The sequence below is a fragment of the Pelodiscus sinensis genome, chromosome 9 (genome assembly GCF_049634645.1).
Source record: "Pelodiscus sinensis isolate JC-2024 chromosome 9, ASM4963464v1, whole genome shotgun sequence".
NCBI lineage: Eukaryota > Metazoa > Chordata > Testudines > Trionychidae > Pelodiscus > Pelodiscus sinensis.
In genome coordinates this window covers 24,694,246-24,711,102 of record NC_134719.1, presented here as the reverse complement: position 1 = coordinate 24,711,102, position 16,857 = coordinate 24,694,246, and the positions used below count along the sequence as shown (strand labels likewise).

General features: G+C 44.6%; 1 protein-coding gene across 1 annotated transcript in view; it reads left to right on the top strand.

Moving 5' to 3' along the window:
• Positions 1-5,836, top strand: part of PIGK (phosphatidylinositol glycan anchor biosynthesis class K) — a 162,596-nt gene extending 156,760 nt beyond the window's left edge. Inside the window, exon 11 of the mRNA XM_075936291.1 lies at positions 5,276-5,836. Within this exon, the coding sequence (XP_075792406.1) occupies positions 5,276-5,392 (117 nt within the window). The 3' untranslated portion in view covers positions 5,393-5,836. The remainder of the gene's footprint in view (positions 1-5,275) is intronic.
• Positions 5,837-16,857: the final 11,021 nt, after the last annotated feature.

The window sequence follows — 16,857 nt, the reverse complement described above, 5'->3', positions numbered from 1 at the left end:
ATTTCCTCCATTTTGTTGTGGCAGACCGGCATTACCAATTCATGGTGTTGCCCTTTGGCTTGGCCCCAGCACCTCGGACATTATCAAGTGCATGGTGATGGTGGCCACATTCCTGCGCAGGACCTGGGTGCCGGTCTTCCTGTACTTGGACGACTGGCTCATCAAGAGTGGGATCCAGGAGCAGATGCTTAGGCACATGGAACTGGTCAATGCCATGTTCTCCTGCCTGGGCCTCATCCTCAATGTGCCAAAATCTATTCTTATCCCCATGCAGAGAATCGAGTTCATTGGGGCCCTTCTTTACTCTACCCAAGTGACATCTTCCTTGCTTGGGTCTTGGTTCAAGGCCATGGTGGGTTTCATCTTCATGCTAGAGCACTGCCCAACCACAATGGTGTACAACTGCATGAGTCTCCTTGAGCATATGGCCTTCTGCATCTATGTCTTGTGCCGTGCTCGCCTGTTCCAAGCGTTGCTGGCATCAGTGTTCTCCCCCTCCAGGGACCCCACTGATTACATGGTCACCATGCTGCCAGCGATTCTACAATCCTTATATTATCTGGGGCCACATCCACCAGTGGATGTGGGGCAGTCCTGTTCATGGTCCCACAACCGGAGATCACCTTGGTGACAGATGCCTTGGGCACGGGGTGGAGGATGCACTTAACAGATTTGCAAATGCAAGGCCTATGATCTTGCAGGGAAATGACATTACATATCAATGTTCTGGATCCCAAGGCGGTGTGGTTCGCTTGCCAGGCATTCTTACCTCTCCTGTGGGGTAAATGTGTCACGGTGATGACAGACACTACAGCAACATTTTATATCAATCAACAGAGTGGTGCTTGCTCCTCTCCCCTGTCCTGGAGACCTTTGCATTGCTCTCAACATTCACCTGCAAGTCTTGTAACTGCCAGGCATGCAAAACGACCTTGCAGTCTCCTTGGCCAGCCCTTTCAATCTCATGCGAGGTCCCTCAGGGCGGACATGGCTCTTTCCATCTTCTGAGAGCATCGTCATCCCCAGATAGACCTGTTCATGACCCAGTTAAACAGGGTGACATTCATTCAGGGCCACAGCTGGGGGTCTCTATCCGATACCTTTCACCTGTCATGAATGGAACGGTTTCTCTATGCCTTCCCTACTCTGGGGTCCTCCTCTAAATTTGTCAGGACAAAGCGACGATCATGCTTTCACCTTCAGGTAATCCTGGCAGCTATTTCAGCTTTCCATTCAAGGTCCAGGGTGAAGTCCCTCTTTGGGGACCTGGTGGTTAGTCATTTTTCCTCTCCTTTCTGGACTGTTCCGGCAAGAAGTAACTGAAGTGGGAGTTGGGTCAGCAGGGGTGTATATACAATGCTGTGAGATGTCACGATAGGGGATGCCGCAGCCGACCTGATGAATACCGCTAGGGAAAAGTCTTCTGGCGATCATTCATGTAGTACATGCACACGCATATTGGAATGGACATAAGCAACATTTCTCAAAGAACAAGTTACAAAGGTAAGTAACCACTCTTTATCTCACTCTGGCATAGAAAGGAAGGGTGAACTCCTTACTGTGTTCAAATTAATGGCACAGCTCGCATTGATTTCAGTACCAGCTAGTCTGTTGTTCATTATTTCTCAGGATCTTAGAGAGGTAAATGTGTTAAAGTAGAGTATTAATTGCATTGTTTTAAGCAAGTCATTAAATTTTTTGGAATCTTACACTCAAGTTCTTGAGAATTTAAGAAAACGGTTCCAGTTCATCTCTTTAAGACTGCCTCACCTGTTATTTCTGTGTTCTCATTTTAGTTCTGGGATGTATCTGTTACACCATAGTAGAAAATGTTGGTATATTTAAATATAACTGTGTTCAGTTAGCTGCATTATTGACAATTTTAGGAGTGCATCACCTCTTGGACATGAACATAACATTGGTTAAATATTCACATATAGTTTTCAGTCTGTAAATCTGTAATCCTGTTCCTCAAGATATATATGTAAGATGGCTGAGCATGCAGCCTCACTATTCCCAACTATTTTCCTTTATGTTGCTTTAGTCTTTGTATCAGTAAGGCATTCAGTACATTTTAAAGTCTTGCTGCATGTCTTTGAACAGATTTTGTGTCCTTGAAATTTAAATGCAAAAGAATTACAGCATTACTGTATCAGACTCCATTTTTTTTCTTGGAATTCGATGGGGAAGGCTTCCAAACACAGCATGACAAAACTTAAAACCATACTCAGATCACCTTATAAATATTTATTCATATAAATTCTTTAAAGAAATTAAATTATGCGTTCTGTATAAAATAGAAGAGAGGCTTTTAGTGTCACTGACTGCAAATTGAAGTCATTTGTCTAGAAGGGTCAGGTGCCACTTTGTGGTAAGGATTTGTCTCAGCTCCAAGAAGAGAAAGATTGATAGTACAAAGAGATTGATGAAATGAGCAATGCAGTATGCATACGAAGTTGTGGGTTAATTAGGAGAATTTAAACAAGAAAGTTCCTTTGTGTGGAGAAGTGTTTGGGAGCTGTTACTCTCAGAACTGCGGTACATTGACAGCTTTGCACATTTAGAGTTGATTTTCCTGGGGTATTTATATGGAGATGTGTGGATGTGAATACCAAAGAAGGGGTATCAACAGCAGTTTATTAGCAAATGTAAGGGTGTATATATTTACTTTGTCTTAAATCTTCATCTTGTTATTAATGTAAATTATAATCTGAGTCTCTTGATTCTCTCAGCGGGAAAGATACATTTAGTAACGTTTCGTGGGCTTGTACTGGTTTGTGTCTCAGGACCTCCTGTTTCCATTTGGTTTTTTTATGCATAAATGATATTATACTTAACAAGAAATTTTCTCTTGATTTAAAAAAACTCTCCAGATCTATGCAGTTTTAGGAGGCAGAGAAATCCAAAGGCTTTGGTTGTTAATTAGAAAGTTGTTTGGAAGAACAGAAAAGCTGAAAAGTACACCTGTTGCTTTGAAGTTCCCAGCCACTTGGTGCATTTAGCAGGAAACAGCAAGCTTCCCCTAACCAGTTTTGTGCAGAAATTGGAACTTTGGAATATTTTGTATTTGTAATATTTATTTACCCGAGTGTGATATGACTGTTTTAATTTGACTTCATGCTACAAAAGCAGAATATCTTTCAATGCTCATGGTATAGAAGGCAGAATATTTATCTATATATTTATTTATTTTTATTTTCTATGCATGACAGATGGCTTTTCTAATAACAAGTCTAATTTTTCCTTGGAAATTAACAAAAATAAGCAAGATCTTCAGAATTTGTGCTATTTGTGCTATTTAGACATAGCCAGTTTCTTTAGCAATTCTGTTTTAGCAGCATCTGTTTATTTTTCTTTCAGCAATTTCACTCCTTGCATACACCTTGGATTCTGCCTTACTGTATATGATGTTTACATCTCCTGCATACAGTAGACATGAGTTATGCTTCTCATAAGAATCACAACTGATATCTCTGATTTCAGAGTGTTTTATCTTCTCAGACAAAACATTGTATGTAATTAGCATTAATTACACAGGTCTTAGAGACCCAGAATGCCTCAAGTCTGTCTACCTTGTAGAGTTCATTTCCCACCACAGGTCATATAACGTGAAGTTTTCACTGTGCTGAAGAGAGAGCAGAAGGGTACAACTCTTACCATTCAGTTTATATCAGGAAGGGCTAAGCTGTCTTTGATGCAATTCACATGACTGAAGATTAGAGGATTGTTCAAGAGAGGAGTTCTGGGTAAGGACAAGTCAAGCACAGGCTCTTGGGCTTCCTGAGGTGCAGATTCTTAGGGGAAACTACAGTGTTCAAATCAACCATAATATGTATTATAATAATTTAAATATTAATAATTATATATTTAACGCCATTCATCTGAAGAAGTGGGTTGTACCCACGAAAGCTCATGATTCCATCTACATTTTTTGTTAAAGTTTTTCCAGTTACAGTCTAATACGGCTACCCCCTCTGAAACTTTTGAACATAGAAGGAACATCTGAACATTTCTGAGATGCTGAAAAAACAAGTTCCTCTTTTTTTTTAACTTTCACTGTTAAGAATGTATATTTTTAATACCAAACAAAGTTTTATCAAATTCTTTCATGAAATTTCACAGATCACCTGAGCCCAAGCATATGAAATGTCATTCTAAACAAATGTGAGAAGGATTTGTCTTTTGAAAGCTTATGTGCACCTGCAAATAGTATACAGGTTGAAACTCCATAATTGAGAGTCCCCGGTCCGGCACACCCCTGGTCCAGCACCATCAGGTGCCTTCCATGAGCGCACTCATGGTGATAAGCTATTGGGCTGGGGCTAGAAGCATTGCCAAACTAGCGAGCCAAGATAGAGCCCCAGGGGGAAGCAGAGCTGCTGGGAGGAACGTAGAGCACCTGGTCTCTGGTGGGAGGGAGTAGCTCCCTGTCACGGTGGAGGGCAGCAGTACAGCTGGGCCATAGCGGCATGCCAGGAGGGCGGGAAGTGCAGAATCACGGAGAGGAGAACAGAGCCCTGCAAATGGCAGCAGAGCTGCTTGGTGGAGCGTGGAGCCACCAGGGCTTTTGGGGGGAGCATGGAGTTGTTAGACAGGGGAGAGCGTGGTGTTGCTGGGCAATAGCAGACCCCTGAGGTGGCAACAGAACCGCGGGGGACAAAGAGGAGTCCCCGGCCACCAAGAGCCCGGAATCCCAGGTGGCAGCGAAGCCACCGGGGAAAGAGTGGAGCTCTGGACTGCAGAGGAGTCCCTGGCCACTGGGGGAAAAGCAGAGTCCTGGCAGGGGAGTAGAGCCCCAACTGGCAGCTAAGCTGCAGGGGGAAAGTAGAGTTCCCCTTTCCCTGTGCTGTGGGGAAAGCAAAGTCCTGGGTAATATGGACGTACCTTGAGAAAAGTGGAACCACTGGGAAGCCATGGGAAAGTGGACCCCTCCACTGCGTTGACCTCCCCTGGTCCAGCAAATTCCCTGGTTCTGAGCCAGTCAGGTGCTGAGGGTGCCGTACCAGGGAGGTGCAACTTGTACACTGAAAGTGGTGTCTCGCTCATAGCTTTAGTGTCACTCCCAGGATGCTGGTTTAACAGGCTATCAACTCACTTCACCCTGCTTACTTTCAACTTCATTAAAAGGACAGATGTTTGGCATTGGGTATCTGCTCTGTAAAAGATGTGCATTTTGTCAATATTTTGGTCTCGTGCAAAGATATTTTTCTAGTTGATAAATCCAGTGAGTAGTTAACATGAGGAACTAATAGTGATACCATTTTTTATTTTACAGAAACCCAAGCAGAAAGAATGGCATCCTCCAGGAGGTTTTATTCTAGGACTTTGGGCATTGATTATCATGGTCTTCTTTAAAACATATGGAATCAAGCACATGAAATATGTCTTCTAGGTTTTCTGAGCAACCAAGATGATTGTACTGACTGCAATATGGGATAAAAATTGGTGTTATCAAAGTCTCTTTATTTGTGTATTATGTCTGTTTGTAGTGACAAATAATGCTGAAACCTCACATCTAGATGTTTTTTGATGTTTTATCATCTGTCCTCCTCTCTGTAAAAAGCCTAAGTAATGGTTTTACAATTGGATAATTTTATACTTTCTCATTTAAACACATTATACTGCTGTTTCTGAGAAATATTTCTCCTGTGTTTTCAGAGAGAGAACAGGAAAACTCTAGGTCTCAGCTGAATCTTTAAAATGTTAAGTCTGATTATGAATTGTGGAAGAGAAAGAATTCTCAAGTTATCCTGTCATTGGAACAAAGGACTGGACTCTATGCAGAACCTTATTTAATGTGTCATTTTATCAATAAAAACTTAAGTCACTCTGCAGACTTCAGGCATGACGTATTGAAAACTTGCTCAACAGAAACAAAAATATTGTAGAAAATATTGATTTTTTTTGTGTGTTAAATACAATCCTTTAGGTCGGTTCTTTTACCTAGGGCAATTTTGGGTTTAGGACTCTGAGCCATTAGAATTGAAAACCAAAAATATGGCCAAACAATGACCTTATTCAATCTAGTTGAAGAAAAAGCTGCCAAAGTGTGTAAAAACATTATTTCTTATTGTCCATTAGAAACCATTTGCTTTTAGAACCCTGGATATACCTTACAAACACTGTTTTTCTATGGCAGTAATTTGGAGTAGAGGATTTCCAATGCTTTAAATACACTGGATCTTTGTTTGCCTAGAGGAAAATTGACTTTAATATCAGAGATTTAAAATAATTGTAAAAATTGTACTATTGGACTCAGGAATTTCTGAACTGTTATTTTAAGTCATCAATTTTGTTCTGACATATCTTTTTGTTTGTTCTTATTAGATATTTATTGAATAATGTATGCTAGGTGGGCTTTGTTCTTAGATTTTACCAGTATTAGGTGACAGGAAGACCATATACAGGAACAACAAATGCCCACTGAGATACTTCTGAAGTGTTTTTCCTGAATATTTCAGGGTTCTGCTCTGTATGTCAAATATAAAGATTAAATATTCAGGAAGTCCCACAGAGTCATCCATTAGTCCCACAGAGTCATCTTGCTCCCTAAGCAGAATGAGGTGCTTAGCACCTGTGATGGGCACAAGTGCAGAGAGAGCTCTAGACTTTTCCAGACTTCCCCCTACATATTTCCACATAGATTTCCCCTATCTTGGTACTGCCATGAATGTGAGAAATGGGAAATAGAGGTTCCCCCCTCCTAACCCATTTAACATTTAACTGGTTAACCAATTAAATGGGATTTTACAAACCTACCTTAAAGGACCTCTGTCAACCTATTGTTCCTAAAATCAGCAGCTGATACAGTTTTCTTTTCTTTTTTCTCAAATAATTGTTTATATCAAACAATAAATCTGCTTTAAAATCAGATATGGTCACATTTTAAAAGACAGACGGAGTGATATTCAAGAACTTTCTGACCTGTTTCAACTGCAATTAAATTTTCTCATTCAGATTCCTTAGGTCTTATTCATTTGCCCACCTCCTGTTTTTTGTTTTTGTTTTTAACTTTTATCGTCTGAGTGAAAAATAATAGGCAGAGGAATCAACAGAGCTGGGCTGAATTTTGAGGAGCGGGGTCGAAATCAGTGGTTCTGTACTTTTGGGGGAAAAGTGCTTGGGGAAAAGGAGGCAGTTAGGAGGGTTTATTAGAACACAGTTTATGGAAGGGAACACTCAAGGATACTCAAACAGGTGATGAAACCTCAATCAGAAAAACAATTTGAATGGAATACAACAAATGGTGCTTAAGGTATTTAGGCTTGAGATATTAAAAAATAGAGAATAATACAAATGTAGGTGTGCAAGAGGCTTGAGAGATCAAGTCCAACACCAACACCCTTGTGCTGAGGCAAGATTCAAGAAAACTTAAAACAACCTCGGCTCCTGATTGGTGTTTGTACGATATTCTTAACGTTCAATGATTGAGATTCCTCAATTTCCCTTGGAAGCCAATTCTAGAGCTTAACAATCATGATAGTTATTATGTTTTTCCTAATATCTAACTATCCCTTGCTGCAGTTTAGTCCATTACGTCTTCTCCTATCTTCTGTGGAAATAGAGAACAATTGATCACCATCATCTTCAAAATACCCTTTAATGTCTTTGAAGACTGTTACTAGGTTCCTCCCCAGTCATCTCAAAATTAACCATGCCCAAGTTTTAACCTTCCCTCATAGGTCATATTTTCTAAAGCTTTTATCATTTTTATTGCTTTGCTCCAGATTCTCTCCAATTTGTCTATGTCTTTCTTAAAGTGTCTTGCCCAGAATGAGGCCTCCCCAGTCACTAGTAGACTAATAGACTTTAAGGCCAGAAACAACCAACATAATCATCTAGTCTGATGTCCTGCACAGGCTATGGAACTTCACCCACTCATTCCTGTAATGGACTCTAACTTCTGGTTGTATAAGTGAAGTCCTTAAGTCATGATTTAAATACTTCAAATTACAGAGAATCCACCATATTTACACTGGCTTAAATCTGCAATTGACTGGTGTCCCGTGCTGCAGAGACAGGCAAAAAACCAAAATAAAACAAAAAACCAAACAAACCCCCTCCCCTCCAAAAAACCAAGGATTTCTGCCAGTCTGACCTGGGAGAATAATCCTTGCTGACCCCAAATAGAGTGATCAGTTGGACTCAGAGCATTTTGGCATGACCCACTAGCCAGACAGCTGAGTGAGAATGCTCTCCACTAACTTAGCACTCTTCCCCCTATAGTCTCACCTCCATGTGAAAGAGGCTGAAATTTGGAGAGGGCATTCCCAGAAGTTAGTCATAGCAGCTGAGCAGCACCTGCTGGTTGAAAACACAAAGTTAGAGATCTCTGATGGAGCACACTTTTCATCTGAAAAGGTCCAGCACCGTAACCACCTTATTCTTGGGTGCGGGTTCCAGCTGCTCCTGGTGCTTCCTATGATTGACCATATCCACCACCAGTGATCTGGCAGGGGGCTCATGCAGATGTCTTTGTCTGCTTCAGTATAATCTAGTGCCTCTGCACTACCTTGGCCTCAGGTGTGATCGAGGCAGAGGTCTGCCACAGCACCTTGGTGGTTGTCCGTATTGCTTTAATAATCGGGTGGGCAACTTGAGCTGGTCCCTCCAGTGAGAGGACATCCACAGTAAGGTCTGATTCCTCCATCACCTCCTGAGCTTGGAGGCTAAGGATTTGAGCTATCCAACAGAGAAGGTCCTGGAGAATCGTAGAGTCCATAGATGGGGGGACAATGATATGCCTGCCACCTCCTTGTCTGGAGATGCTGCCACCATCAGGAACACAGAATCATCCTGTGCTGGTGGGTCCTCCATGACCTGCACCTCCTGTGGTTGGTTCAGGGTACCACCAACTCCAGGTCACCATGCCTTGCCAGTACCTCCAGCACTGGAAGAGGGACTGGCATTGGAGTGGAGGCCAATGATGCAGCTTGAGTTGGCTCTGGAAGATGGTCCCTGCCCTTCGCTTTGGTGGTATGCCCAGAGTCCACAAGGGCCATTGCATTGGCTCTTGCTACTGAGGGGGTAGGAACTGTCTTTTAACGTTACTGCAGTTTGGAGATAGGGCTTATGTCCTCCCTGAAGAAGAGGTGCCAACACCCCCATTTGGAGTAATCAGAGGGTCATCTCCCTGAACAAAAGCTGGTTGCATTATTGGTGAAAGTAGAGATAGCAGTAGCTTCCTTCCGTCGTCAGGATGATGGTGCTTCCTGGTAACTTAGGAAAAAGAGGATTGACTGTTATATTAAATTGAACTCTCCTATTTTCATAGCTGCCAGGAGTTTCTGCCCTGGGGCTCAGGTAGTTTTGCTTGTTTATCTCTCTCTTGCAGCCTTTTCTGCCAGCCTGGAATCATGCATTTGTTAATCATTTGGGCATGCCCTGGAAAAATAAATACTGCACATACATACAAGATATTATTTGTTGTTACTAAAGGATCATCAACAGCCATGAATTAAGGTACAAATTAAGGTACACATATATTTAGGCATGCATACTTGGCTATATACATATGGAAAAGCTGCCATACTTTCAGTCAAATGATGACAATATCCTTGAATAAGTGATCCTAAAGAAGTGAAGATGTTGAAATAAAGATGATGATTTTAGAGTGATTATGTGGGGGGGAGGGGGGTAAGTTTTTTATCATTTTTATAGTATAATTTTTCCTGGGCTCTATATAGTAAAACAATACAGTATATCAATGCAGTTATATGGTCAAGGATTTACAGACAAGAAAATGAGCAAATGCAATCATGGCCACATTGTAGGCATGGGTGTTCTGTGGGCATTATCAAAATTGTTTCTTAAATTCCAGATACTAGGCTAAAATATGCAAGCTCAGACAAAGCACTGCAATTGCACAAAGGGAATAATTTGATCAGAGAAACATATATGATGTGATAAAAGGAAAGTACTCAGTTTGACTCTCTGTTTCCAGGTTGAGTTCGTAACATTGGAAGTTGGTTGTGGGCGGGCAAAATTTTCATTTATAAACAGAGCACATTTACTGGGAACCTTACTGAGACATATTTCCAAGTTCACTTTTCTGAGTGGTACTGTACCTTGAGACAAAAATTATAATCAAATACCCAGGGGTGAAAGTAACTTAAATTTCTCACAAGTACTGTCCTACCACAACCCACCCCCCTTCGGGGGCTCAGGTCAGAGGAATTTGGGGTTGATACAACAGCATCTGTAAGAAATTTAACTAGGTGGCATTTGGAGGAGCTCAGTGCAGAGGGTTGGGATGTGGTGGGGTCAGCAATCAGGGCAGGGGCTGATGACATAGGGGGTGCAGGAGTCAGGGTTGGAGTGCATGCGGAGCATGGGACGGCGGTTGGGTTGTGCTGGAGTCAGGGCAGAGGGCTGGGTGTGTGGAGGGCTCAGAGCAGGGTGCTGTGGTGTGTGTGTGTGTGTGTGGGATGGAGTGCAGGATGGGAGGCTCAGGGCTGAGGTAGTCTCCATTGATGACTGCTCTGCGCTGCTCCTGTTCCCAGCGAAATGGGAGCTGTGGGGGCAATGCTGCTAGGCACAGGAAGGGAACTAAAGGTGGCCAGGATGCTGCAGCACGCCTGGGATACTGGCCCAGTGCCTAGGCCTCTGAATGCCAGTCCTGTCCACCCCTCAGGGTTCACCCATCTTCTGCTAGCCCCATGGGCTCTCCTGGCTGCTGGACTCAACTATGGTCAGGGATGGAGGTGGAGAGAACAGGATTAAGGTCCCACTTCAAGTCGGCCACTTTCTTACTGGCTTACTTTTACCTTTGCAAATACCTGAAACAAGACTGTCACATGAGCTAGACAGTTGACTTATAGTAGTTTGGGGCTTTGGTTTCCTTAACCATGGATTTTTTTCCCGGAAAGGACAATTGTTGAGGTGAGATGGAGTGCAACTGACCAAAAAGGGGAAGAGCACCAACACAATAATGTAGTGAGGGCTTCAAACTAGGTTCAGAGAGGGCAGGAGACAAAAGCCCACAGTTAAACATTAACAAAGGTAACCTTAACAGAGGACTAGAGGAGGGAGAAAGGGGCATTGAAAATTAGAACAGGGTCAGGAAGGAACATCAAGAGGGATTTCAGTGAGAGGATCTTAGCTACCTATACACAAATGGAAGGAACATAGAGAATTAAAAACGAAGTATTTTACATAAGCTAAATTATGACTTAATCAGCATCACAAAAACTTGGTGGGATAAAACACATCACTAGGAAATTGCTATAGAGGAGTACAATTTGCTCAGGAAGGAAAGGCAGGGGAAAAAAGGAGGAGGTGTTACATTATACATCAAGAATATATACACAGGTCTGCAATCCACAAGGAAGTGAGAAACAAACCAGTTGAAAATCTCTGGGTAAAGGTAAAAGGGGAAAAAAGCAGCAAAGGATGCTTTTCTAGAACAAATAAGAAAATAATACAAACACAGGACCTAGTAATAATGGAGAACTTTCACTACCCATACATCTGTTAGAAAAGTAATACAGGCAGTCCCCGAGTTACGCGGATCCGACTTACGTCGGATCCGCAGTTACGAACGGGGTTTGCTGCCCGTCTCCCTGGTCTACTGAGATGGGGAGCAAAGCCTCTGAGGACGCCGGCAGCGGGACAGCCGCGGCACGTCTGGGCTGTCCGCTGCCTGCGTGCTCCCTGGCTTTGCTCCCCGTCTCCCTGGTCTGCTGGTCTCCAGCAGACCAGGGAGACGGGGAGCAAAGCCTCTGAGGACGCCAGCAGCGGGACAGCCGTGGCACGTCTGGGCTGTCCGCTGCCCGCATGCTCCCCGGCTTTGCTCCCCGTCTCCCTGGTCTGCTGGTCTCCAGCAGAACAGGGAGACGGGGAGCAAAGCCGTGGAGGACCCGGGCGGCAGGACCGCGGTGCGTCTCGGTCCGCAGCCCACGTCTCCCTGGTCTGCTGGGGGGGGGGGGTGCAACTAGTACGCGCCCCCCCCCCAGCAGACCAGGCTTTTCTCCTGATGCCTGTGGTAGAGCAGCTGGGGCGCTGCCGGTTGGTCCTGCAGCGCTGCTCTGGGCGCTACTGGACCAACCCAGCAGCACCCCAGCTGCTCTGCCCCAGGTGTCCCCAAGTCAGCCGCTGCTGAAACTGACCAGCGCTGACTATAGGAAGCCCGAGGCAGAGTTGCTCTGCCCCAGGCTTCCTGGAATCAGCCGCTGATCAGTTTCAGCAGCAGCTGACTTGGGGATGCCTGGGGTTCTTAAGTTGAATCTGTATGTAAGTCGGAACTGGCGTCCAGATTCAGCCCGTTGAAACTGATCAGAGGCTGATTCCAGGAAGCCCGGGGCAGAGCAACTCTGCCTTGGGCTTCCTGTAGTCAGCCGTAGGTCAGTTTCAGCAGTGGCTGAATCTGGACACCAGTTCCGACTTACATACAGATTCAACTTAGGGACTGTAGGTTTGTTCTTATCTTGTACGTAACCCGGGGACTGCCTGTATTGCAAAATACAAAATCTCCAATAAGTCTTTGAAATGTTCCAGGGAAAACTTTGTTTCAGAAATAACCAGAGAGACAGCCATTTACAACTTGATTCCATCCAACAAGGAGGAATTAGTTGTGAATGTAAAGGTTAAAGGCAATTTGCGTAAAAATTACCATAAAATGCTAGATTCTAAGGAAAGAAAGGAGAGCAACAAAGTAAGGTCAATGGACTTAGAAAAAAAACAGACTTTAATGAACAGAGCACTGGTAAGATCTTAAGGGAAGAAAATCTAAGCAATAAATATTCAGGACAGCAGGCAGTTTCTCAAAAAGACAACATTAGATAGCACGAACAGCAGACTATCCTGATGTGAACGAAAGGTAGGAAGAATAGTAACATGACAATCTTCCTATAGCAGGAGCTCTTTAATTACTTGATAATCAAAAGAGTTCTACAAAAAAGTGGGAACATGGACAAATTGCTAAGGAGGAATATAGAAGTAATGCAAGAATCTAAGGACAAAATCTGAAAGGCTAAGGCATAAAATGAATCACAGCTAGCAAGGGATGTAAAAAGCGATCCCATACATACATTGGGGCAAAGAAAGATGAAGAAAACCGTAAGTCCTCTACTTACTGGAAAAGGAAAGCTAAAAATGTATTACATCAAGGCTATGTCTACACTCGCGGCTTCTTGCGTGAGTAATATGCAAATGAGGCTAAGCATGGAATATCGCCAAGCCTCATTTGCATACCTAATGAGCCACCATTTTTTTCAGAAGAGTCTCTTGCGCAAGAAGGAGCATCTACACTGCCCCTTCTTGCGCAAGAAAAACCCTCTAGCGCAATGCTGTTACACCTATTACTTTTCAGGAAGAACAGTAATTTGCATATTACTCACGCAAGAAGCCGCGAGTGTAGACATAGCCCAAGAAAGCTCACATTTAATGCCTTTGTCACTTCAGTCTTCACTAAACAGATACTCAGCATTAGCAAGGGAGAAGTAACAGGAGCCAAACAGGAAGGAACAGGTTAAAGAGAATTTAGATATATTCAAGTTGGCAGGACTTGATGAAATTAATCCTAGAGTACTTAAGGAACTAACTGAAGTGATCCCAGAACAATTAGCAATTATCTTTGAGAACTCAGGGGGGAAGATGAGATCCCAGAGGGCGGGAGAAGGGAAAACATAGCACCTATCTTTTAAAAGGGGAACAAAGAGAAGCCAGGAAATTAGTCAAGTAAAATACCTGGAAAGATGCTGAAACAAATTAGTAAAATCATAAGCACCTAGAAGATAATACAATGATAAGATATGGCTAATATGGATTTGTCATGAATAAATCATGCCAAACCAACCTAATTTTCTTCTCTGAAGATTTAGTGACTACTGGATGGAGGGGGAAGCTGTAGACATGATTTATCTTAAGAATTCTCACACCTTCCAGCATGACCTTCTCATAAGCCAAATATGGTCTAGTTGAAGTTACCATAAGCTGGGTGCACAACAGATTGAAAGCCCACAATTCTGCTGTTGAAATAGGAGAATGTGGGTTCTGCAGGGGTCAGACCTGGGTCTAATACTATTTAATATCTTTACTGATGACTTGGATGATAGAGAATATGCTTGTCAAATCTGCAGATGACACCAAGCTGAGAGGGGTTGCAAACAGCATTCCCGCTAAGCTGTGCAACAGCACAGCTTCACAGGTTATTAATCAGCCCCACCCAGTCAGAGGCTCAGGGCTCCCTGCATGGAGCTGGCTGAGTAGGTGGGGCTGATAAATCACCTGTGAAACTATGCTGCCACGCCGCTTAGAGGGAACACTGCTTGCGCGCAGTGTCCCTTCTAAGATTTTCCAACCATGACGGGAGTGAGTTTTGGCTTGTGCACCAATATTGAGGTCGTGTGCGCTGGTTTGGACGTGTGCCACTGTGGCACCCAAGTTATTAACACACACGTGCCTGGCCACCAGAACAAAACCCTCCTCCCCTCACCATGTCCCATTCCCAGCCACCAGAGCAGACCCTGCACCCCCACTCCGGCCAGGCGGCTTGTCCACCCGGCTGCTGAGTAAACATCCCCCCCCCGTCATGTGGCAGGCCCTGTTCCCAGCCCCAACTGCCAGATAAGATCAGGAATGCCCCAGCCACCCCTCCCAGATAAGATCAGGAATGCCATTGGGGCAGGCAAAATAACAAGAGGACCTTCTCACTTCTCTTCCATGCAGCGCCAGGACACCTCCAAGTAGGGATGTGAATGACTAGTCTACTATCCAATAAGCAAATGCTTATCTGAAAGAGGCTGCAAGTGGGGGGGGGGGGGAGGGAGGAGGGGAGAGGAGAAGAGAAGAGAGGATGCTTCAAAGTGGCAGCACTACATGGAGCCTGGGACCAGACCCTGGGCTCCATTTGGTGCTGCCGCTTTGAAATGCCACATGCAGCCCAGGGCCAGCTGGGGACTCCCCCACTGACCCTGGGCTCCAGGCAGCACTGACGCTTTGAAATGCCACAGGGAGCATAGGGCCAGCGGGGGACTCAAGCAGTCCCCTGCTGGCCCCGTGCTCCCCAAAGTGCTTTTGCCTTTGAAGTGTAGCAACAGCCCTCGGGAATTTCTATTCCACCTTCAGGGCAAGTGTCTACTGGTAATGATGAACAACACCACCACAGCAATGTTTTATATCAACTGACAGGGTGGGACTCGCTCTTCCCCCTCGTGCTGGGAGACCATTCCCTTGTGGGGCCTTTTCATTTCTCATTATATTCACCTGCAAGCCTCAGCTGGTCCTTTCACTCTCACAAGTGCTCTCTCTAAGCGGATGACATGGTTCTTTCAATCTTCTAAGGGTGGGGTTATCTCCAAGTAGACCTGTTCGCAACCTGCCTGATCAGGAAGTGCCCACAATTCTCCTTTCAAGGCCACAGCCAGGGGTCCCTATTGGATCCTTTCCACCTGTCGAGGGAAAAGCAATACCTGTAAGCCTTTCTTCCAGTGCCACTGATACCCAAAGTCTCCTCCAAATTCGACAGAACACAGCAGTGGTCATACTGATCGTACCAGTGTGGCTGAGGCAACATTGCTTCACCATGCTGCTATCCCAGTCTTTGTCCAGGCCATAATACTCCCCCTGGTTCCTGACCTGTTGTGCAGGTGTTTGGCAGGTTGTGCCACCTGAACCTGGAGTTGCTTCACCTCATAGCATGGGAGCTCCGTGGCTAAACCACCAGTGCTCAGACTCAGGGACGTCTTAATGGACAGCTGCAAGCATTCTACAGGGCCAACTTTATATCCAAATGGAAGAGGTTCACCCTGTGGTGTCTTGATAAGGGTGCACCACCCCTTACACCTCCCAAGGAGGCTACAGTTCCCTTGCTACTGGACTACCTCCTTCACTTAAAACACCTACCAGCTATTTCAGCTTTCCACTATGCTTCAGGAGTAAAGTTCCCTTTCAGGGACCCAGTGGTGGGTTGTTTCCTTAAAGGTTTGGATCGGCTTTACCTACAGGTGAGGCATCCATTACTGTCATGGGACTTGAATTTGGTGGTCTCCCAGCTCATGGGGCCCCCATTCAAGCCCCTCGCTGCCTGCTTTCTAACCTACCTCATAACAAGTAGCCTTCCTGGCAGCTATCACTTCTGCCAGACAGGTATTGAAGCTGTGAGCCCTTACCTCTGAACCCCCATATAAAAATCAGGACAAGGATAAGGTGCAGCTGTGGCCCCATCCTGCCTTTCTGCTGAAGGTAGTGCCACCATTTCATGTCGGTCAGGACATTTTCCTACCTGTTTTTTTCCCAAAATTGCATGCTGGGGATAGGAATAATGCGCTACACGCCCTGGACATAAGCTGTACCTTTGCCTTTTACATTAAGCACACTGAACTGTTCCTCCCGCCAACACAAAGCTCTTCAGCTCCACTGTGGATCGCACGAAGGGCCCCCTGATTATGTTGCAACACCTGGTGTCTTGGATCACTATGTGCATCAAGCTGTGCTACGACTTCACCAAGGTTTCAGCCCCACCTATCACAGCGCATATACTCAGGCACAAGCCTCATCAACAGCCTTTCTGGCAGAAGTCTTAATTCAGGACATTTGCAGGGCAGCTATGTGGTCCTCAGTACATACACCTTCACGACTCATTACCCCCTCACTTAACAGCCCCAGGATGAGGCAGTGTCTGGCAGGGCAGTACTATACTCAGCAACTAGCTGAGGGCCAACTTCTCCTCTGTACAAACTGCAGGTAAGTCACTTGTTGGAATTCGCATGAGCAATCACTCAAAGAAGAAGAAATGGTTACATACTGTTTGTTGTTCTTCGAGATGTGTTGCTCATGTCCATTCCAAACCCACCTGCATCCTGTGTTGGACAATTCCAGCAAGGAGGAACTAAAGTGGAAGTTGGCTCAGCAGGGGTA